This window comes from Chlamydotis macqueenii, chromosome Z (genome assembly GCF_036417535.1).
Source record: "Chlamydotis macqueenii isolate bChlMac1 chromosome Z, bChlMac1.mat, whole genome shotgun sequence".
NCBI classification, from domain to species: Eukaryota; Metazoa; Chordata; class Aves; order Otidiformes; family Otididae; genus Chlamydotis; species Chlamydotis macqueenii.
The window spans coordinates 13210195-13234440 of NC_141593.1; the positions used below are offsets into that span (position 1 = coordinate 13210195).

The 24246-nt window shown below is 38.5% G+C and overlaps 2 protein-coding genes across 4 annotated transcripts in view; both read right to left on the minus strand.

Moving 5' to 3' along the window:
* RICTOR (RPTOR independent companion of MTOR complex 2) overlaps positions 1-5494 on the minus strand; it is an 85101-nt gene extending 79607 nt beyond the window's left edge. For all 3 annotated transcript variants that reach the window (XM_086771161.1, XM_086771163.1, XM_086771160.1), the window contains exons 1-2: positions 5387-5494; positions 5170-5217 (exon numbers count right to left, since the gene is read on the minus strand). In XM_086771161.1, the coding sequence (XP_086627287.1) occupies positions 5170-5217; positions 5387-5435 (97 nt within the window). In that variant the 5' untranslated portion in view covers positions 5436-5494. The remainder of the gene's footprint in view (positions 1-5169; positions 5218-5386) is intronic.
* Positions 5495-17511: 12017 nt separating this feature from the next.
* FYB1 (FYN binding protein 1) overlaps positions 17512-24246 on the minus strand; it is a 46795-nt gene continuing 40060 nt past the window's right edge. The window contains exons 14-18 of the mRNA XM_086771070.1: positions 24008-24113; positions 23528-23690; positions 18896-18929; positions 17716-17747; positions 17512-17622 (exon numbers count right to left, since the gene is read on the minus strand). Coding sequence (XP_086627196.1) covers positions 17600-17622; positions 17716-17747; positions 18896-18929; positions 23528-23690; positions 24008-24113 — 358 coding nt within the window. The 3' untranslated portion in view covers positions 17512-17599. The remainder of the gene's footprint in view (positions 17623-17715; positions 17748-18895; positions 18930-23527; positions 23691-24007; positions 24114-24246) is intronic.

Sequence of the window (24246 nt, forward strand, 5' to 3'; positions counted from 1 at the left end):
CTCCTTTCATCTCCCTATATAAAAAAACCCCAATATGCAAGAATAATGCAGCAGAAAATTTCTCAGACAGCAAGATGAGTAAAATCTCTCTCCAGCTGTTTTTCAAGTTGTCCCTTTACATCTCAGAAGAACTGAAAAAAAAATATCACTAATTACCTTCTTGATCCTGTTACAGCTTCTGTTACAGATTCACAAACAAGGGAGCAAAAAAACAGCTAATGCTGTATGTGATCTGCTTTAACACAAGCACCCTGCTACAGCTACCCATCACAATGTCAGCATACTGGAAAGCCAGGGTGAAAGGTGCCCACACATTTTGTTTATTTGGGTATTTTTAAAACACTCTTTCTACGGCACAGTGGAGCCTCACTTATCTGTATTTTCAAGCAAGATCACATATTGCAAGAGCACGCAAAGAAGAACATAAAGGCTTTCCGTAACAGTCGCACCATTAATGTGGAAGAACTACCTTTCAGCCACCAAGAAAATAAATATCAGCTACCATCTCTGCACGGGTTCCCTTACTGCCTTCCTGCAAGCACTCCAAAAGGGTTTTTTTTCCTCCCCCACTACTCGAGCGTTCAGTATCAGACAGGTGCGCAGCGTCCCTCCCTGCTTCTTCCATCCTGATGGAGAAAGCTGGAAATGGCACGGTCATCAAATCTCAAGCTGAATTTGGAAACAAAATTCATCCAGCCTTCTTTGACTATCCTGCAAATAACCCTTAAAAATGCTTGACATTTTTGTGGGCTGTGAACTGCAAATAGCATCCTGAGATGTTTGCCCTGCATGCAATGCATTACGATTTGCCATGTGGGCACATGAAATCAAATACAACATGGTTTAAAGTGATGTAAGCACAGTAAGAAAAGTAATACAGTTCAGCTCTCAGAACTTCTCTATCTTTTGTTTTTACCTACATGATACAAGGAAATGATGGACAACAAAGGTAAAAAGGAAGAGAGTATTTTTTTCCAGATTACACTAGCCAATTTTGTGAAACTCACTCTGAGGGAGAAAAAATAAGCCAGTTTTCTCGGCTGCTTTATTCTTATCTGTCTTGTGTTATAGCTAGAAGGCTCAGCATTTACAAAATACAGAGAAAACTGCTAAATGAAAGTAGTATCCCATAATGCACGTTTATGAATAATAAATGAAAGTACTGATGTTGGAGATACGTACATTCCAGTTAATTAAAGACTATAGTATCAGAAAGTGAAGACATTACCCTCAAAAAGGAGGAAATGAAGACATACAGACATGAACAGCACTTGACCACCAGCAGTTGTCACCCTTGTAGCTCTCCAAAGCTTCACTAAATGAACAAGCTCTGAAAAATTTCTAACAGCCATAGCATTCTCAGAGCTACAGGAGAAAGAGGGATCCCTTGAAGGAGGGGTATTTAAAGGAGTCTGACTACAGATAAGGCACCGTGAGACAGTGCTCTCAACCAGGCAAGGTCTAAACTACTTGGGCCTTCACAACTCAAAGGCAACAGCTGAAACTCCAACAAAGAAAGAGGTGTTGGTCACTGAAGAGGATAAGGGGATTCATTTACAGACGTGAGCAGAGTTAGCAGCAAATGTAGTGCTGATTACACAAGCCTTTTACAGTGCCCAAAGCTTTGGGAGGTATATAAGCTTCTGTAATTCAGCCTGGAATACCTGTAAAACAGTCAGAAACGAAGATGAATTATGCTAAAAACATACAATACTTCCATTGTGATTACATACACAATGATGACTGGACTCAGTGCAAGAATTCCCACCAACGGCACTAACCTGGTCAGTAACTCCCATTGTCCTTTCCGGCCTTAAGAAGTTATGAACTTGATTTCAGTACTGTAATTAAACCAATCTGCCTCGTCCCATTGCTAATTCCTTCCAGATGACTGCAGTGGGAGTTTCACTGGTGGTAAGTCTGTCCTCCTTTTCCTTTTCTGTTCTATTCTGAGCAGGTAATATAACACAAGGCCAAAAGCCGAGTACTTTGAATCCCAATCCAAATTATTAATGGCAATTTTGTTACCAACAGAAGACACAACATATGACCTTAAGTAGAAAAAAGCAAGGAGTCGAACTTGTTTCTGCACAGTTTTTTTTCTCACTATACCAACATTATGCCCAACAATATTTGTGCTGAGGGACAATTTTTCCAGAGATCATCCTTTCAGCAAATCGATTTTCTTAAGAAAATTACTGACACAAAAGAAGATCTATTATAATCCTCTTAAAATAGAAGGTACAGACAGGGCTGAGTGACCCAGAAGTTTTTCGGGTTTGTTTTTTTTTTTTAATGAATAAACAAAATACCAATAAAATCCCAAGAAGCAGTAAACCACAGACTTTACATTATCATCTTTAAATAGGTTAATCTTGAGAGTTCACACACACGTACACAAACACACACAGTGCACCATCATACAAAATACCTTTCATAAACATTATTATACATAATTTTTAAAAAGGCAGAGTACCAAAAAGCTCTAAAGAGCAAAACCCTACTATACCAGCCATGGTACGAACACGTAAGAGAACACCACAGTGTGTTCTGGGAAAGCACGGGGAACCCTCAAACCACAGCAGCAGAGAAAAGAGCAAACAAAAAGCACAAAGGCAGATCTGCTCTACAAGCAGCAAAGCACTCCCCGAGCCTTACTACACAAAAGGCCAGGAAGAAGTAGGACCCAAAGCAGCACAAACAGGGCTAGCACCCCCCCCACATCTATTAGTAGTTCTGAAATAAGTTCTGGCCTCCTGTATGGGAAAAGCGTAGTTATATAGTCCACAGGTATGGACTAGTGAAGATCTGACTTATATGTTAAGTCATGTTTGTCAGGCAATCACTAACAGGAATCTGTTTTAAACAAGGCAATACCAATATAATTTCATGTGTTTGTAATAAAGAGGCCACTGTAACTACAAGCATATGGCTGAGGCATGTTTACGGTGATTCTTTACTTTGACAAATCAGATAATTCACATTAATCAACACAAAGTTCACTTGTCTGGGGAAACAAAAAACATCAGAACATTCTTTTAAGTTACTGAAAATGTGAGCCCTGTAGAAAACTATGTGAACTGCTCAACACAGTAAATCAGAATAGTTTATTACTAGTAAAGAATTAGGGTAACAATTTAAAATATTTAAACTAATTGCTTATATAACTATTGTAACAGCTGGAAAAACAAACATTCATTGTGTTCAGTGTGGAAATCAAGTTACCATCTAGCTTAATGTCCTGCTAAGATTTTTTAACCTTTTACTTTTGTTTTCTCTTTAAAACTAAGTGAATACCTACCATGGACAGCTATACAATCAGTCAACTGCAGTTTCTCTGACAAAAACCCAAAACTCTCACTTTTTTTTGATAAGGAGTTTGTAATTAAATTTAAAGCAGCATCTTATTCAACTGCAACCACGACAACAAGGATTTATTTTTTTTTAAACAGGGGCTATATTGAGTTATAGGGTAAACCATCTTTTTTTCTTTGTATTAAAAATGTATTTTGCATCTGACCCGAGAGCCTCTTTCACAATATGATACACATGAAGTAGTTACACTGCTACTGATACTGGCCTCATGGAATCAGTAGGTGGCTGAAAACACCTCATGGCAAAAATCGGTATCATAATGCTGGCTGCCTATTGAATTCTGAGTAAAAGATTTCAAATAGGCCACACCTAAAAATGACCGCTCCACCATTTAAATTTTGTGTATTGTCTTGTCACATCAAAGCACTTTAGTATGCTACACAACATTAAAAGTTACTATACCCATTTATTAAAATCCTGATTCTGTAAATTTCATAAACAGATACCACTGCTTACAGTAATTATTATTACATGTATTGGAACTGTTAAGGCCTTGGTTTCACATTTCGTTGACAAAAGTTTCACTTGTTTCAATTTTAAAGACAGTCTCACTTAAGCAATCATGTCCATTTAGAGACAGGGTGGAAGGAGACATAAGAGCTTGTTGCTTTAAACTGAAAAAACCTCAGCACTTTTCCTAGGAACAAAAACACACTTGTAAATATATGTATACACAGATATAACTTCCAGCCTATGGTAAAAGTGCTCAATAAAAAAATTCTAAACACAGATCATACCAGGAGGAAAAAAGAATTAGAGGTGGAATTGTCAATGCAGCCTCTTACTAAGCTGAAAACGTTATTCATGCTGCTAATACTTGTACTTCCTTTACATTTCACAGTCCACTTTTATCTCATTGATTCTGTCATTTCCCTGCCTACTTCCTCATAAAATGGGTCTATTCAGGATAGCAGCAGTCCTTGATCTCCTGAAGCAGAACAGTTATACTACAAGCATCAACTTTATGCCCTCCCAGATCAAGATCTGCTGCCTCAGAGAAGATTGTTGCTTCTAGCTGGGCAGTTGTTTTCTACATTCTATTTGGCTCCTTGGGAGAATCTAACCCTTACCTCGGCCCTCAGCAAAGCACAATGAACATTTGGGTAGGGAACAAGTTCCTACTTGTCTGAGACAAAATTAGTGTGTAGCAGATGTTATTGTTGCTTCCTTCCTCTTATTCCCCCTATACATCTGAGAGCAGCGGAGGATGTTTGGAGCAACTTAACAAGTAAACGGGAGACGACTGCCGCCTGGTCTCACGGCAAGCCCGGTGGCCAGCCGGCCTGGGACCGGCAGGGACACAGGACAAGGGATGGAGACCGGCCCCACCGCCCTGACCCGCCGAGCGGAGACACAGCCGGAGGCAGCCCGGACAGCCCCGCTGCGGGACGGACGCTGCGAACAGCCCCGTCCACAAACAACGACCTCCTCCCAAAACTACCCCGGAAGCGGCCCAGGGGCCTCCGCCTGCATGCAGGGGCTCCCCTCGCCTGCGGCCAGGGCAGGCCAGCTCCGCGGACCCGTCACGGCGCTGCCCGAGCTGCCCCGCAGTCAGCGGGGGCTGAGGAGAGGCTTCCACCTACGGGCAGCCCCGCTCACTACAGGACGCTGGGCAACCCACCGACGCCGGACACCGGCAACCCGCTCCCTCTTCGCCTCCCTCCCACCGCCCACCGAGCTCCCGCGGCCGCCCCAGAGCACCAGGCCGCTCGCCGCCGCCGGCGGCATCCCCTCCCGTCCCGCTCCGCCGCGGGCACGCAGCGAGGGGCAGGCGACGACCCCCACGGCCCGTACCTCGGCTGAGATCGAGGGGAACGTTCTCCTCGCCGCTGTCGTTCCGACCTGCGGGGACGGGAGGGAGGCGGAAGAGAAGCGTGTTAGGCTGGCAGGGAGGAAGGAGCCCGAGAAGGAGAAAGGGAGGAAGGGAACGGAGGGGGCGAGGAGCGAGAGCCGGCGGCGGCAGGACGGGAGGTGAACAGCCTGCCGCCATGGCCTGCCCGGGGCCCCTTACCTCGGATGCGGAGGTGCCTCAAGGAGCGGGCGCGGAGACTCACCGCCATGTTTACGGCCCCGCAGTCACAACACCGGAAACCTCGCCCGCTCTCGCGAGAAGAAGCCCGCGGAAACACCGCCGCCTCCGCCCCGCTGCTGTCTCTTCCCTACCCCCGCCCTGTCGCCGCGCCTCCCGGGGCGGGGCGGTGACCGGTGGCTCCGGGTACTGGAGGGCGCCGCCTACCTGAGCGCACGCCTGGGTCACGCTTCCCGCGGCCGGGGGGCGGCGGGGTGGTCACCCCGCCGCCCCCGGCCGCGGGAAGAGTGACCGAGGGGGAAGCTGTTTCTCCGGTAGCTCAGCCCCGAGATGCCAAAGCTGGGGCTGGGGGGTGGCGAAATGCCCGCTTCTCCCCGAGTCTGGCCTGCTGGGAACGGGCTTGCTACATCGCTGCTGCGTCACAACGTTTGAAGGTTTTGGTCTGACAAGTGAATTTTTTTTTTTTGTTTTTCCTTTTGGTTTTGTTTTCGTGAGGTTTTTCCCGCTTAAGTTTCCCTTTTTCCTTTGAGCTGCACTTGCCTTGTGATGAGATGGTAATTCAGGAGGATGCGGCCTGGCCGTGGGCTTTGTACACCGGATGTTTTCTGCGCTCAGCTTTTTAATAGGTGAAGTAATTAAAAACAGGAAAAAACTTTTTTTTTTCAGTGCTTTCTTGGTTTACTCATCGTGAGTCTCTTTGCACTGTCAACCTTCTTACCTTGATACTTGTTAAACTTACCCAAGAAGTGCATCCATCAAAAAAAAACCTTCATGTCCCTCAACAACAACAACAAAAAAAACAACATATACTTACAAGTACTTGCTCTTCTCATTTTTAGGCAAAAGTTTAAATAAGCAGATCACACCTAACATCCTGTCCTGACACTTCAGGCAGCTGTAGCCAAGGCAAGTTCTTGCACCAAGACTTCCCACATTTTCAGGAACAAAACCAACAAATAATAATCAAATTAAAGTATAGAAGTAGCCAGCTGTATAAACATAGCTTCACAAGCTCAGGTCATTGTTTTCCTGTTCTGTAGTAAATTATTTTCCACTCTGAGTTTTCCCTTCTCTCTCTTGAGGTCTTTCAATTCAGATCCTGTGTTACTTATAAAAAATCTGGTTTTATTAAGTGTTCCTGAACATTACGTTTAATCTCAAAAATTGTATAAAACAGTTTTACACTGATTGGTGCACTTCTAAGACATCAAAACTGATTTAAAAGATTAATTATTTGTAAAGTTGTAGTGGAAAAACATTCTGGCATATCAGTTCATGACACACGTGTAAGAATCTTGCTTTAATAGGATTACGTCAAGTATATTTAATTTAAAATACCATTTTCAACAACTTTGCTGTTTGGATCATTGCTTATTAAATATGAAGCTAATGTTCTTGAAGAGCTCCAGGTTCTTAAAATGAGAAAGTCTAAGCAATGAAACCTCATCCATCCATAACACAGGATGAAAGCCTATCAAACTTCCTTAAATGGTTTCATCAATACGCCTCAGGACTGCCCTTTAAAATTTCTTGTCGAGGGAACCCTTGATTTCCTGAAAATGCCAAATTGGCTGCTGCTTGTGGTAGTAATGTTATATCCTGTTTACTATGCATACTGCTGGGACTAATTAATGTCACATAACCTTTGAAGCACCACTAAGCGTTGGCCCACTATTAAACTTCTGGAATGAATTTGAACATGTGATCTGCATGTAAAGTGCTTTGGACTTTCATGCTGAATGCAAGTGCCATACAGCACTTGTTTCTTCCCTTGATATGAAATCAGAGAGACACAATGTATTTTAAAAGAACCAGAACTTCTTCCAACAAGGAAGAGTAAGAAAGGGGTAATGTTTAAGCTCTAGGGTACTCTTTTTGCAGCGTGGTCCCTACAGACACCCTCTGATAATCAAAATACTTCACTTAATTTGCTGGGCTCCAGTTTTCTCTCTTTTTTTTTTTTTCCTAGTTATATTTGAATTATGCAGGTAAAACTGAAGTTGTCTCTGATAATGACACACAAAATAGTGCCATAATGTCAGCTCTAAGTGGTAACCCACGAGAGTATTTTGAATGCAGTTTGAGGTGTAACTAGCATTTGCCACAGCTGAGAAATAAACAATAACATTAGATTGTTAACTTTCTGTTACAGTGCAATGGTAAATAGCAAGTATGAGTTAGCCTTAACTGCCGCTTACATATGTGGAAACTTCCCACCAAAAAAAAAATAAAATGCATGTTGCAAAGTGAGTCTGTCCCTTAAAATGTCGGGGACATCACTGGTATGAATAGTCCTCACCCTGTGAGAGTAGAGGACATTTTGGGATCTATTTTTGGAGCTTTTCTCATGTTCTGTTCTCCCATTAAATGTGAGGAAAGGTTCACAAAAGTTTAATTAAAAAATTATAAAAGTCCCTTACCTATCAAATTTTCTACTCATTTTTTTATCAGCCTGTGTTTCTCTTGAATATGCAAGAGGGGAGAAATGTGGAGGGGGAAAAAACCCACAAGGCTTTTTGTTCATTTGGAGGGGGGATATTAATACCAAAAAGAAAATGAGCTTCACTGGTCTGATGGCTTCTCTGTGTCACAAATTATGGTTGACTCAGTGTAAGGCAGCCTCTTCAGTTTACTATTTTTGTCTTTCGGTGTCTAAATGACTAGAAATCAAATAGCTATAAATCAAAGAAAAGATGTTTTGATAGCGAAATGAGAAATTAGACTAGTTCGATATTACTTCTTAGTTTATAATTTTATGTGAATATAACTTCTCTGTATAGATAAGTAAATCTTCTAAAGCCAAGGACACAGTGTGAAAGCATGTGAGCTGTGAGCTGCTGGCATACTTCCTTTCCTACCTGCAATGCACGATTTGTGAGAATGTAACAACAAACCTCCAATGTCATCTGGAGGCAGGTTAACCTTGAAACCGTGTTAAAATGTTCCTACATGTTCAGTGGTGGTTACGGGCTTCTAAAGCTAGAGCTTCATTTTTGCGTGTAAATATAAAGGACTCATGAAGAAACTGCTTTGTTCTCTCCTTTTCCAGTCGGAAGATTGTCCCTTTTGCCCCCTCACATGTTGGATTTTGCTAGTGACAGTGTTTTTATATGCCAAATAGGGTTTTGCAATATGCTGTAGAGGATACTACTAGGTGAATTATAAATCTTCAAGATTTAAAATCTAATGTGAAGATCAAAGAGAGGAGGCTTCCACTTGTTTGCGCTGAAATGGAGAAATATGAGAGACAAGCTAGGGGCAAAGACTTAACTGGCTTAAATTGATTAAACTCTGTGGGAATTAATAAGCATGTACAATTTACACCAGGTGCAGCCTGCCCTTTACATACACGTAGAAAGAGAAAAAATCATGAACTTGAACCAACCTACACAGATGAGATGTTAACCTATTGAATTAAACTGAGCTACAGTGATCTGTAGTTGTCGAGCATTTTATCTCATCCAAATGTATTTGTAACACTCTTCCTTATTTGCAGTATCATAAAATTGACTTTAAATAGATGATAAATCCTGAATGGCAGTGGGACAAACAGGAAGAGGTGAAAATCTAGTGAATCAGATTGAAAGGTTAAAAAAAATTTGCTTCTTTTGCTAAGTATATTGTTAGCAAGAATTTTTGTAATCATTCTGTTTGTTTAATCTTTATTCACATGAAGCCCATCGAACTGCCTAGGAAAGGGTAAGACATGAGGTCTATTTTCTGCAGCCAGGAAATATTGCAATGGAGGTATAAAAAAAAAGAAGGTATAAAGAAACTATCGCTGATTGAAGTGGATCAGTGTCCAAATGTGATAGACAAACAGATCTGCACCAAAAATGTCCAAATATTGGTTAGTCCATTTGATATTGCAAGAATCACTTGACCTGGTTTTTCTTACTTGAAAAAATCTCAGACTGTAAATATGTCTGGCTCAGCAGCAGCTCAGAGTCAGGTCAAGAGCAGGTGCTGGTGGGCGGTTGGCTTAGAAGTTCTGCAGTTTGAGACAATCAAATCCAGCTCCTCAGCTGGATTTTTTAGAGCTGGACAAACGCATAATATCAGATCGTGTTATTGGCAGCTCTGAACTGCCGGTGGCACACAGGTACGAGAGCAGACGCACCAATGTTCTCAGACCTCGGAGTGCTACGCAGTGGGTGTAAAGCGGTAAGAGCCTGCGCGCTGCACCTCCATCCAGTGATACAGAGCAGATACATCTGTGGGAGGATGCAGCTGCAGCTCAGGGCTCATGTGCCTGCTGTGCAGCGGAAGGTGCTGGGATCTGCTAGGAAGAGGGCTGTGCTGCATGATTGAGTCTTCAGAGGATGTGGGAAAGGAAACGAGGGGAAAAAGGTGACCCTACTAGCTGCAGCTTAATCTACATAAGTCAAAGTCCTTTAATGAGCTGTTCTTGAGATTTGTGTTCTGTGTCTCTATAATACAGCAAGGAGCGGTCCTTCCTCCGGCCTGTGAGATCAGCTGCCTGCTGCAAATGCTGTCTTTTTGCCCTGCACCCTACTAGAGGATTTGGGAAAATGTGAGTGTGGCCAAAGCTTGGTTGAAAACCTAGCAGAATTTGAGATACGGGGAAGGACAGAGGTGTTGAAAAACAAGTGCAATGTGAAAGCATGGATATCCCATTTTACACACAGCTGCTCCTTAGGGAATCCAGCTGTCTCATGGGGTCACTTGAGGAGGGCACTGGTGACATGGAGATCCTGCAAATACATGCTGGGGCATCTTTAGGCAGCCTTGCATTGACCCTGAGCCAAAACTGTCTGGTTCAGCCAATGTCACAGCAAAGACTTTCAAGGTCCTGTGCCCAGGGATGCTCCCTGGCACTGTTTTAGGTGACTGGTATAGAGACAGCTATAGTGCCTGGGCTGCTTTTGATTACAGGCAAGGGATGGGTTGCCACACTGCACAGACTGGGATAGTGCAAGGAGTAACTCTAGCAAAGAGGACCCCCATGTGTAACCACATAATATTTTTTGTTGAACTTTTGAGCCATGTATTAATTTTTTTTTGATTTGCCACTTCTGGTCTTGTGTTCGCCGAGCAGTGTGGAGCAAAAGCAAGGGGCAATTTGCCATTTGCTCCCCAGGAAGGATGTTTCCACTGGATTTGCTTTTTGAGGTGTGATTGTTCTCCTGGCTAATGTGGTATATTCCTAATATATTCCTATGCTAGCCTTTTCAAATACAATCCAACAGGTATATTTCTACATATATTGTTATGGAAAAGGAGTTCTATAAATAATAATTGAAGTATTGGTAATAGAGTTTGCAAAAGCAACAGGTTTAACTAAAGAAAAAACAATTCCTAACAAAATTTTCAGCTCAGTAAATCTTTTTTTTTCTGTAACTGTTCTGATTTTGGAAAACAGCATAATCTAAGTGAATAATACAGTGCCCTTAAATCCAGCTAGAAATAAAAACTATTAATAAAAATCTGAATTGATTGCAACTGGGTAAAATGCTAGTATTTCTTTAGTATCCACTAATGGAAGAAATTTAAAAATGCACGTATAGCTCATAGCAGAGAATTATACCGGAGTTGCAATAAGTGTCATACTAAAGCAACAACAAACAGCTGCAAAGTAACAGAATGTTAAGTGGTGCAACAAGCCTGCCTGATTAACTGGGCAGGTTGCTAACTAGATTGTTAATTAGTTCAACCTCACATTTAGGCACCCATTCATGTAAGATTTTTCACAGCATTCTGCACTGTATAATCCTATTGAAGCTATGAAAAGCAACAGGTGTTGAGTTTGGGTATGGTTGGCATATTAATTAGACCTGAGGAAGAAACTTTAAAAACACACAGCTTTTAGGTGTTTCAGTCCAAATAAACTGCAGAAATAGTGCTGAAGCTGTATGTAAGGATAATTAATCCGATTCTATATGGCAGCAGGAACTATTTTTTGTAAGTCTTCATGGTCTTTTTTTTTTTTTTTAAACTGAAGAAGCCCATTAACATTTTCTTTGGGCACTGGCTGATGAAGGCTAGCTACCATTTTAATAGCAATGCTATTATATGTCATGGTATCCATACTGAAATATTTGGATATCTGAGATGCTCAGCAGTCAGTGGATATCATTAGAACAGGCTTCAGTGTCTTATACAGCTGGTACAAAGTACCTTAGTGTGGATTTAGGAGCAGAAAATGGGGTGGGATAGAAATAATTTTTTAAAAATTATTTTAAAAAATTTAAGCTGGCAGTAGTAAGATTTACTTATAACATCCCAACTTAGGTACTGAAAAAAACTCCCTCAGATATTGAGGGCAGAAGGAAGGTATGTTTGGAGTGATTTTAAATGCTATGGGATAAACAGCATAGAATGCAAAATACAAGAATTCTAAGTCTTTTCAGTGGTTAGTGAGTCATAAAAATGTCTGCTGGTGTCACCCACAGAGTTAGAAATCTTGCACAAAAAAAAAAAAAGAGCATTTAAACAGAGCAGCTTTTAAAAATGGGATAAAAATGAAAGTGCCAGGGGTAGGAATGCAGAAGTAGGGCATGTTTAAAAGGGTGAAAAGAGAAAGGAAAAAGGAAGGAGAAAAAGTGAGGAACAGAATAGCATCATCAGAGGATGAAGGAAAAGAGGAATATTTACAGGGAACAGGAAGTACTCGAGAAAGCAAGTAGAAGAGTACAGAGAATGTCTCAGCTGGTGAAAGGAGGCAATGACAACAAAAAAATAAGGATGTCTTTGGATCAATACGGGAGAAGAAACTGGGCTTACCTGTGTGAGCTGGAAGGTGTGTGATGGCATTGTCCAGGGCAGGAGAATGTGAAAGAAGCTGAGATGCAGGAGAAGGGACGGAAGCTTCACAGAGCGTCCGTTCTGTCAGCAAGAAAAAGGGACGGGAGCCCCGGATTCTGTGTCTGTGGTTTGTGTACATTTTCCACCTGAAGTGCACCCACATGCGAGTGAAGGAGCAGGGAGCTCTTCCTGCTAAGAACTTGAAAATCAGGAACTAGGCCAAAAAGAGAATTAAAAAGCAGAAAAAAAAAAAGCCAGTGCTGATTTTTCTTTTCTTTGTCTATCTCATGATGCCTGAGCTGTAGGATTTGGCGATATTACTGAAGTAATGCAAATCATATCATATTTCTTAAAACCCTTGGTATCCGTCTAATTCACATTTAATTCATGTTTCTGTTGACATTTTGCAAATTTCTTTTCTGCCTAACAGTGAACATTTTAAGTTTAAGCAATATTTATGTGCCTATGTGTTAAGAAAGAAAATAAACATACAGTTTCTCATATTCTTTTCAACAAGGCCCACAATATGAAAAGCCTCGAGTGAGAAATTCTATACATTTAATAACAGCTTAATCCTCTCTCTCAAGGTGCGTTAGAAAGAGGGAAATAGAGATAATTTAACAAATTCCATGTATTTCAGGAGCCAGCTAGCTAGATTGAAACACAGGGAAGAAAGGCTTTGTGAGAGCACTGTAATTCTGCTGCACCCAGGCAAAGACGGGGACCTGGCGTAGCTGCTCTGCACAGGGCTAGGACATGTTGCGTTGGCATTCTGCAGTACCCAGTACTGTGGCTAACCTGAGTGTCAGAGAGATACCTTCCAGCTGGCTTGGATGCTGGAAACAGCTTAGGATGACCCTTCAGCTGCCCTTGTTTCTTAGCCAGGCTGAGCAGTCGAGGTGGGGGGCTTGGAGGGCTATGCGGCTATCCTGGGTAAATAGGTTCTGTTAAATATGTTAATTCTTTCAGAACTGGTTTGGGTGTCTCAGCCTGGCGTATCCCCAGACCATAAACACATAAGGATTTAATTTTGGCAAAAGCTGTAGACCTGGCTGAAAACTGCCAACAAACTTGCTGTCAACATGGGAGCTGAGAGACAGCAAACGGTGTAAGTTGAGGCAATAATGTAGACTACTCTGTTCTAGAATTTGTGCCTAGTTTTTGTTAAGTTTCAAAAGATAACCTAAACTATTATTTAATTTAAATTTTAATCAGTATCCCCTGTCCACACCCTTCTATTACTGTAAACAAGGTATTTTTAAAATATACATTTTGGATGCTAATATTTTTTAAACACAAGATCTTTTCTCTCTTCTCTTTGTGTTTAACCACAAGTGGAGGCAAAGAAGAGGTAGAGAAAATAGTGGGAGTCCTAATCTAGGAAAGTACTAAAAATATAATTAATTTAGCTTTAGCAGTTTGTTTTTATATCCAGGATTAATGGATACGTGCCACAAATTGTCCCCTGTTTGTGCCTTCCTTTCATACACTAAAAAATGAGGCTAAAATATTTTCCTGTCTCACAAGATAAATCCAATACTATTCATGGGAATCTGAGATATCATTGTGATGAACACCACGAGAAACTAATAATTCTGGGTGCAGCATAGGCTTGGGAAGATTTGCACTAAATAAAGGAGTGGCCAGAAACTGAATGAGCAGGGCTGAACAACTGCCATTTCTGTTATCCAGCCCATGTGCTAAATGAGGTGGGGATCCTGTGGAAAGGATGGATATTGAGCCATCATGTAATTATAGACTGCGCACACAGTTACAGACTCATCCACACGAGGAGGCAGAACTCAGGCTGTGCAAATGCAAACTAATTTCTTACACCTCCTTGCATTTGAGTGCCGCACTCCATGGTGAAGCTTTCATGCTTCCCATGTGGGATGGTCTGGGGTTGCTATGCAGAAGTCATAAGGGTACCCTTTTACAGATCTGTTAGTTTCCCCAGAATTTGTCTTATTTGACATAAAATACACACATACTCACACGTGGACACACAACATGCATATACACAGATACACACGTGCTTACACCTGTATCTGTCATGAAGTAACACACTGGTAAGGGGTAATCTAATTCACATACTGAATCTAGGTTCCTCCACCAAATTTCCTTCACCTTACTAAAGCCCTGATCTTCACAGTGGAGGTGGATTATGCAACAAGATTGCACACAGAGGAGGGTTTTGTTACCAGCATGGGAGGAGTAGTCAAGGGATCTGCAATTATGTGGATCGAGAGTATAAACCTCTTACACAGGAATGCACAGGAGATCAGCTGCATTCCTGCCGTCCGGAGCCTGTGGTAACAGCAGAGAAATGCTCTAAAGCTCCTGAATTAGAGAAGCCTTTTATGCCCTCCTAGTTTATGTTTTGCTTAGCCTGTTTACTGCGACAGCAGTAGGGGTACAACATAGATGGAAATCAGCTCTATTTACCGTAACTGGGGTGTTCATGCTGAAGCCTAATTTTTATGTCAATATTTTGATGTTTTCACTGCTGAATGTTTTAGCAGGCACAGCCAAATACCCCAGGGTTATACACTGAGTTTGGAGAAGGTAAAAATATCAAGAGAGAGAAAACAGCTTTCCTTTTCTTTCTTTATGACTTTCAAAAGATAATAGAATAAATTGCAGGTGAGAAACCCTTAAAATACAGTCTTTATTAAAATGCCTAAGTATAGATTTTCCTGTCTGGAAGATTTTCAGCTTACATTTCACTTTCTGGATAGTAATTACTGACAAACAAATGCCACATTGTAGTTGTGCTGCCTTTGCAGCAATAATAAAGTTGATTTTCACTCTGTCAGCTGCTTACTAATAATTTTTGAAAGTTATTTTTCAGCTACTGTTGTTCTACACTGGCAAAAGATGGTGTAACCACATTTCTTATGAGAAAGCACACTTTTATTGAGAAGAAAGGAAAAAAAAATGCATCCAGTGAACAGCATTGGTAAAACACTGAAAAGAAAAAATATACAATCCCATCAATTTTTCTGGGCGTAGTACCTTATCATTACTTTTCAACACTCTGTAACAATCACATTATATTTGATCTGTGCAAACAATGCACAGATTTTTAGCTTAGAGTCTCTTATGATTCTTTCTTTTGATGATTTAATGTATCATAAGACCAATTCAGTCAGTATAATCAGTAACCTACAACACATCAAGGCTAAGAACATGGAAAAGCTATTCAAAATGTATGACCTAAAAATCTCACAAAGAATAAAATTAACTTCTTTTTCAGAGGGATAAAAGAGGCTTGTGTTCTACTGAAATCCTTTCATACAAGATAAACGGTATTCTAAAGGAGAGTTCCTCTGTTGGCCTTACTGCAACACATGAAGTTCTGCTATGAGTTAAAACTAAAACAAGACTAGGTATATATGTTAGAATTGAACACAAAGTCTTTTTGAGATAATTAACTGTATAAAGCATGAAATTATTTATCCTATTGTTAACAGACAAGCAGTTGTGTATTTCTAAATGTCTAAATTTCCTCTCAGTTCTTTGGCATATCACTAATTTGATGCAAATACCCACCCTCCTGAATGCCCCTGAAAAAAACCAACCACCAGCAGCAACATAGCTAAGTAGCCAGACTTGTTCGTTGCACTTAATATACAAGGTCATGTTTTAAATTTGGGTGCTGGTGCTGATGTTTATGCATAATATTGGTATTTGTGTGCCTGGATGCTGGCTGGATAGCACATATAGAACAGGAAACTCAAGTTTGCATATAGCTTTTCAGTGTATTATCAGTGATTTTAAATACAGTATAAAATAGCTTATAGGCTACTATTTCTACAGTTAATTTTATGTTTGCTATCCCCATAGGCTAGTATTTCTACAGTTAATTTTATGTTTGATATCCCCATAGCATTATACCTCCTGAGAGATTTACTGTATTTTGAACCGTCACTAAAAGGCATTTGTGTAAGATGCAATCTCAGCTCCATTGAAGGCAAGACCAAAACTCACTCACTTCAAGAGAACCAAAATCTTTTTATGTTGATAAGCTAAACTTGCTAGCTTGCTACATTGCACTGATTTGCACAGTGTACCTTACTTCTCTTGAGGATTACAAGAGACTTGATTATCAAGAGAAGTTGTTTGCACTGGTCCAGCCACATTGGTTGTTACAGGTTTTTGATTATCTCGCACTACAGCAAAAGCATCACACATTACAAATACATGTTCCATTCTCTGCACGTGCTCACCCTGTTTATTGGGAGCTCACAGTAAACGTCTTTTGATTTCCAGTGAGTTCTGATACATAAGTGCAAAATGATATTTTTTATTATGATTCATCAGTTCATTTTACTTTCATTTGCTACTTGTTCATTCAGATAACAGCATCACCAGTGATCTTTAGGAATGAATGTTGTTTCTACAATGGATATGCATGGAAGTGTTTAACTTCTATACTCACATTTAGCCAAGTCTAGTGTAAAATATAGTACTTAGAAGAAAAAGATTATCAAAATGGTGTGATAAATATACTTACATGTTTAATATAGAAGTTATTTCCAACCAGTTTATCATAAGTTTATAGGTCCATTTTAATGTCTAAATTACTATAGTGACAACAACAACGTATCTTCAAACTAAACAGAAAATATATCTAACCTAAATGTTCTGAATATATTTTGAGCAACACTAAAGTAGACTCTACTATGGTTTAGATCTCAGAGTGCTGTATGTAACACATATAACATTGTTACTAATTCACTATTGATATTAGTCAAAAAGTACAAAATGGTCAAATAAATTTTAGAAGATGCTACTCTATCATTAGTACAATGTAGAAAAAAACTTCAGCAATAATGGTAGTTGGCTGTACATGTCAGTGTAGCTAAAGCTATTGCAGTTGGAATGGGAGGTCAGCAACATGATGTCTTCTCTGGTGCCCGCTTTTGATTTCCTGTTTTCACAACAGGATGTTACCACCAAAGGAAGCATTTTTCTTCAGGGTACTGTCCTTCCTAGAGTGGCCGTCTCTGATGTTTAATAGACCAGAGCCAAAGTAAAACCTGTCCCAGGATTTGTTGTTCTCTGTATCCTTCATAGACCTGAACTGACCTCTTTGGGTATAGCTAGTTGAAGAACTGTTTTTACATGGACTGTCACAAATGTGGAAAGGAAGTGGAAAATTATAACCTTAACTTTAGCTCATATTCACTGAATTTTAATTGCTCAGATAAATGGCAATACAAACATCACACAAAGCAAGGGATGACAAAACCCTGAAATTCTAAAAAAAGGTTAATTGTACATTTAGAAAAGTGTAACCACTTAACTTTTAATCTTTAGTGACTTTAGTGACTTAGTCACTTTAGTGACTTCTCTTGCTTTCACAATTAGGAAGTCTGAAATAGATTTTGATCTTCAATGAAGCTCTTATTTGCACAGAGTTCTGCATCAGTCATTATCATAGATGCAATCTGAAATGGAAATAAAATGCAAAAATAGTACTTTGACTCAAAGATAAAGTTATTTGGTGTAAGTTACTGTATTGTTTGAAATGTTCAACATACCATCACCAATATCATCGTAAATGTCTCCATCACTGTAAGTTAAAAAAAGAAAAATAATATATTAAAAGTCAAGACATCAGACATATGTTATTCTTTGCATGTAGATACAAAATAGTGTAGCAGTATGGTGGAGTGCAGACATGCTATCAAGCAAATCATTTGCTAATCAGGAAAGGGCAACCTTTGTAGTAAAAGAACAGTGCTGAGCAAGGTGGTCAGGTTAAAGGATTTTCAGGGAAGGGTAGAGCTGGATACATTTCTTCCTAACGTGAAAGGCTTGCTTTATTAAAAGGTTAGGTTTTCTAAATTAAGTTTTTAAGTAGCTATTCTGACAAACTTATAGAGGTATTTCCATAAAAAAAATACTTACTGATTTTTTAAAAAGAGAAACAGAATATATGAGTAAAGAAAATCAATATGCCCTCTTATCTGTTGCTGTACTTGGCAATGCCATAATGGTTTTGGATGAGCAGCTTTTTAGATAATGAATTCAGGTAATGTCAATAAATGATACATGCTCCATGAATAGGAATTTTCAAAGTATATCACTTAGATACATGAACAGGCTTATGGAAACCAATAAGGCTGTGTGTATATAAGTTAAACGTGTATATGTGTTTGCAGGCCTCAGTTCTAAAGGTGACATATAATTTCATATTTAAGGGGCTACATAATGGCCATTGAAGGAAATGGAAAGGTGTTGTCTGGCGAGAGTTTTGGATTAGAACCAAAATGCTGAACTGAACTCCATGCAATAGTTTGGAGAAACAGTGAGCCAAAACTGCTCAGTCCCAATAAGACTGGAAAAGAAAAAAAGAAAACCCTAAAGAAAAATCAGTTTATTTTAGTTAAACATTTGAAAATGGCATCAATACACTTAATCACATTAATGTGTAGTTCAGTAATAGATTCTAGCACAAATAATGCTTAATTTATGTAATTCTTCAGGGTTTAAAATAGAGTTTATGGTTAAGCATTGAGGAATGCGGCCCTTGAAAATTTCCAGCATGGATGTATGTGACTAATTCTTGAGAAATCTATACTCCATAAAAATAATAACTCAATTTGCAGGACAAAAATGACATACTAAAATAATTACATTTCACTTTTATTTAACAAACAATTTAGGACAAAACTGAGTGTCATAACAAATGTTTCAAAAAGATCACTTTGTACTTACATCTCGACTAAATTGCTTCTCAGAACATAGCCATCTGTAAAATTGAAATATATATGCATTTAAGTTAAATTTAAATATTCTTGTTATTTCTTCTGTTGCCATCACTAGTGAAATGCAGTTTTTTCTTTTAGGTACTTTAGACAGAAAGATATAATAGATGAACAACAACATGCAATGGATATGTACTCAAGGAAAATTTTGCTATGTCCAATTTTAGTTTTAATTATTCTTTTCTACGTGTTTAATATAAAGTAGTGCCTTAGATAGGGAGTAAGAATACTACAGCAGCTCCAAGACCAGTTAAATGTCTACTGTGCCCAGTACTTTACATATTCATAAAATATAATTTTTCTTGTTTCATTGCACTAATTGCCATTGTGCATAAAACTAGTGCTGAAAGGATAAAATAGTAATACAGGTTATGTAAGATTAGGTTTTCATTTTATATTTTAGCTTCCTGGTTGCTTGATACGGGCATGAAACAATATATATTAACACAAAATATAGTACAATTCACAAACTATAGCACAAAAATGTGGTACAATAGTAACCACATAATATTTATAATAATAAATAACAGAAATACGTATAGTTCCTACAGTGCCAAAAATGTCTTTCAAGATGTATACAACAATTTATTATAATCAACTGTAATTGTTTAAAAATTTTTAACTGTATCATATTGGTAAGAACTGTTTGTATACATAATGGAAATACCTTAGAAAAGCTACGCACTAGTGAATGATACTATTACTCTGTTGCATTACTAACTAAATCAGATAAAACTACACATAGTCTTCTTTGAAAAAAAATTACTGTCTTTGTTAAAAGATACATACAGAAATACTTGCTAATTGGTATAACATATTCAAGCAAAGGAATAATTACACATTTGTAAGTAAACATTAGTATGTTGGTACAAAATTAGGACAGTTCTAAGGTAGAAGTCTGATCTTGTTGTATTTGAAATAATTATATAAGTTTCCTTCTTTTATTCCTTAGGAGGCTTAAATGATCACACTAAAAAGACAGGTTTTTAGTAATTCATACACAATTTGTAGAGTTTAGAATAAATTTATTAGCTTGACTTGTAAAGCTCCTTGAATTCCTGGAGGTGCTACTGCTCCATGTACTTAGAGGAACCATTATATCGTACAGAAAGTGTCATTTTTCTGCTAGTATTTTTGGTGTCGATCCTTCAGGTCAGTCTATCTGAATCCTCAGAATCTTACTGTTTTACCTTTAGGAATTATTTCCTCCTTCATGTGAATTTTTCTCTTCTGATACACAAGATATGACAGAATCTTTTTTCTTTTTTTTTTTTTAAATGCACAGTAATATCCATCTAAATAATCTCATATTTTGTGTTAAGGCTTTTTTACACCTAAGCCCTAATTTTATTCTAACTGAAATTGACCTTTTCAGGATCTGTAACTTTACTAGTAGGGGCAACCTTCCCTTGCATCAGACGCAATGAGATAATACTGTTCCTAAAAGCTGCTGAATTATCACAGTCTTCAACTGGCCAATGTTTTTATATATAAAAACGTCCTATGATTCCTATATAGGATATTGGAAAAGTCATCTGACAAGACTAATATCCCAAATAGACCTGCAAATAGTAATAAGTAACTAACTCTTATGTACAGCTTTTATTCGTAAAGAAACATCTGCACAATTTGTTTTAGCTTGGCAAATTTCGCTAGATATCAGAATATTGCTATAGCTAGATATCAGATATTGCTATAAATCTCAAACATAAATATTTTTTTTTCCAAAATATGCTGTATTAATTGCTATATAAAAAGTAGATTAGTGACTTCCTCTATGAAGGCCAGAGTACACTGAAAATATTGCATTCTTAAAGAAAACTTCTATCTTGTGCTAGAGCTGAAGGTTGCCTAAAAAGACATCAATTTAATGTGATAATATTTTGACACTAATCTGCTTTAGCTTCTGTTCAAGACTCAGCAGTTACATGAAGGAAAATAAGTTCTATGCATTTAATATTTAACTGCAGCTAAGTAAGATAAAATTTGCTTCATTTGCCTGGATTTATATCTTCAGGGTCAGGAAGATTTGATACTTACATAAATTCTACTGTAACTTTTGCCTACCAAAAATGTTAAACTGCAAGTAATCTTCAATAGTCAAAGAACCCAGTACTGAAGATTTTCAGTCACCTGTGTGTTCTCTCAGGCTGATTCCAAGTCAGTACACATAGGGAAAGCTCTGTCTATTCAAGGTATTCTTAGCTTGTTTGTCTTTGCTCAGATTTTTTTTTTATCTGGGATAAAAGCATGGAAATTGATTTGGTTTTTTAAGAGCTCATCTTTAAAAAATTCTCTTTAAGCAGAGTGGAATAATTTCCAGGACACCTGAAGTCTCTCTGGGAATCATTTGAAATCATTTGACTAATCTAATCTTCTCTGTTTCTTCTTTTAATTTTCTCATGTGAAACACATGAAAGCAAAATTTCTTTGCTTGCAGTAATGACACATAAATATAGTGTGCTTGCAAGCTAGATGTGCATGTGCCAGTCCTCTTACCACTGCAAAGCATAATCTAGGTTCTTTTGATGGTCCCTAGCTCCTAAATACATGGGAGATACAGCCCCTGCTGATCTCACACTCTTTCAAACTTACTAATGGAAAATTACATGTCCAAAGTTTCAGTTTCCAACTAATTTATTCATATTTATGTGGCTTCCATAATAGGGAACAAGGCAGCAGGTCAGCACACTCCCATCTTGATTACTTAGCACCACTGAAAGCTATGACACATCAGGCCAACTGCTCTCTGACAATGTAAAGGAAGCTTGGAAAGGACACAACTTACATTTTCAGGCACAAAAGTCCATTTATATGTTAATGTTTAAGCAAAATTTGTGAAAGTGAATTGAAGGTTTTTGTGTATCTCAAAAGGTACGTGGGTCAGACCAAGGCAGCAGTAAGAAGGAGAAGGTAAATGAGAATGAGTTCCTTGTTTCACTTTTGAAATTTCAAATCGTTTTGTAACTATTAAAGTAAGTGATGGCAGAATACATTCCTAAGGTCATCAGCCCCTGCTTAAAAATGTAGGAAGACATTATAATCTAGTTGAAGATGTCCCTGCTCCTTGCAGGGGGGTTGGACTAGGTGACCTTTAAAGGTCCCTTCCAACCCTAACCATTCTATGATTCTATGATTCTATAATATAATTTGTAATTTTGTTTAATGGCCAGAAGAGGCATGAAGCTATGGAAGAGCTTCACAAGTTAATGGTCAAATGGAAGAATTTACATGCAAGAAAGTAACAAAAACATCTTTAATTGTTGTTTTTCAGTCTATCTGGCCTTCAAAAGGTAAAGTCATAGCTTTAAGAGATGAGGAACTAAAGCAACTAGAGCAAATAACCAAAACTGTCATGCACTTAACTAAATTAGGATTCAAACATCACTAATTAATGTGAAAATTGACAGAAATCTATTCAGAAGTTTTCAAGGAGGATATTTTTATTTGCTTTGCTCTTTTATGCATAGCAAAGCAGTTGCTCCTGTCACTATATGAAAGGCTTTGAAGACTATGTGAGAAAAACAGCCAACATGAACTACTTTCTATTTTGTTATTAGCTTGATTCAAAAAATGCAGCATTGAAAGTTGCTCTTTGGGAAGTAGCTACAATAGTGCAATCCATATTTTGAAAAACATACTTGTTGTTATGCAAGAAATTCTTTCTCACCCTCCAGCCCTGCCAGGAAGAAGGCTTTACTCTAGACTCTAACAGTTGAGTACAGAGAGGAAAAACCAGACGGAAAGTGACTGAATCCCCTTCAGAGGTTTATGGCATTGGACTGTCTTCTACATAGGTCAGAGGTAAAAAGTAGAGGTGAGTGGAAGGATGCTGTTACTTTGAACGTAGTCTGTTCCTGCACAAAGTGAATTTTCATTAGGAGTTTTGAAAAGTATTGTAACAGAAGCACAGTAAGAAATTGAAACCAACAGTAGATGGTCCAAACTTCTCCAAAAATGCAAAAACTTCTGCCAATGTACATCCTGGCCAAGGGTTTCAAAGAAATGCTGAAAGGCCTCGCACAGCTCCCAAAACAAGCAGGCATGCCAGCAAGGACGTATATCTTGGATGAGCACTGGGCTGGGGGGAGGATTCCTAAGCAGTTTCCCCCCAAGCCTCTTCAAAGGATTAAACTCCGTCTCTGGCAATCCAAAGAATATTGTTATTGATTTTTCCTTTGGCTGCAATCAATGGGCAAGTGCTTCCCAGGAGCAGAGCAAGGATTTTACTTTTCCTAGATTATCATAGCTATACTTTTTTTTTTGGCAAACAGAGGGAGACAGAAGCAACAAAACCATCTGTTAATCTTAGTTGATGAAAAGCAAGATTTACATAACTCAGTTGTCCTTTTTCTCACAGTTGGTATCTCTTGTCTCGAATTTTAATTTTTTAAAGGCAAACTGCTCTTAAAGCACAATAAAAAAAATAAAATAACAATCTACCTCTTGTTAACAACCAGGCAAGGAAAACCAGAAGTATTAGGCTCTGCTTTAATAAGACAGGGAAGACAGTTTTTTCACATGTCCTGACTCAATCACTCTGGCAATTTGATTTGTACTAGAGCTTTTTAATAAAACTTACATTTTCCTTCTTCATTCCTGCACAGGACCTTGGTATCATCTGTACTTTCTATAATTTCAAGAGACTCTCCTGGTTTAACTTGTAAGTCTTTTGGTCCCCATCTTCTCTGGGGCAAATCCTGGACTGTGGTAGTAGAGTACAGAACTTTAATTTCGCCTTCAAACTGCAAAAATAAAATAAAGAGATGCTGGTGAAAAACCACCAACATAAAGCATTTTTTAAATCATGCATTTTTTAGACCAATATATTCCCATTTATTACTAAAGTTTTGAAAATTAGGTCAGTAATTGTTTATGCTATGTAGTATATGCCCATGCTTGCCATTTGGACTTACAAATGGTCAGATTACTATCTTTACAAGTAATAATACTTTTTATCTTTCAAAGGCAAAATAATAGATTATTTACACATCAGGGAATATATATTAGAGGACACTATACAGATATTTTAATCTTTGTATTTTATGTGAACAAAACTTACTTTGAACTTTTTTCTGAACTCTTTCTCTTCTTTTTCCATCTTTTTAAGCTTTTGTGCATCTTTTTCATCTGATTTATGTTTTCCAAGGCTTGTTGATTTTTGTGAACTAAACCAAAAGGTTACAGATCAAAACAAAATTAGCAACATTCCTGAGATATTGACAACCTTTCTGATAATTTCAGTGAAAATGCATTTGTCTGCATGTGTATTTAGTATGTTTTTGTTGCTCTACAAAACTA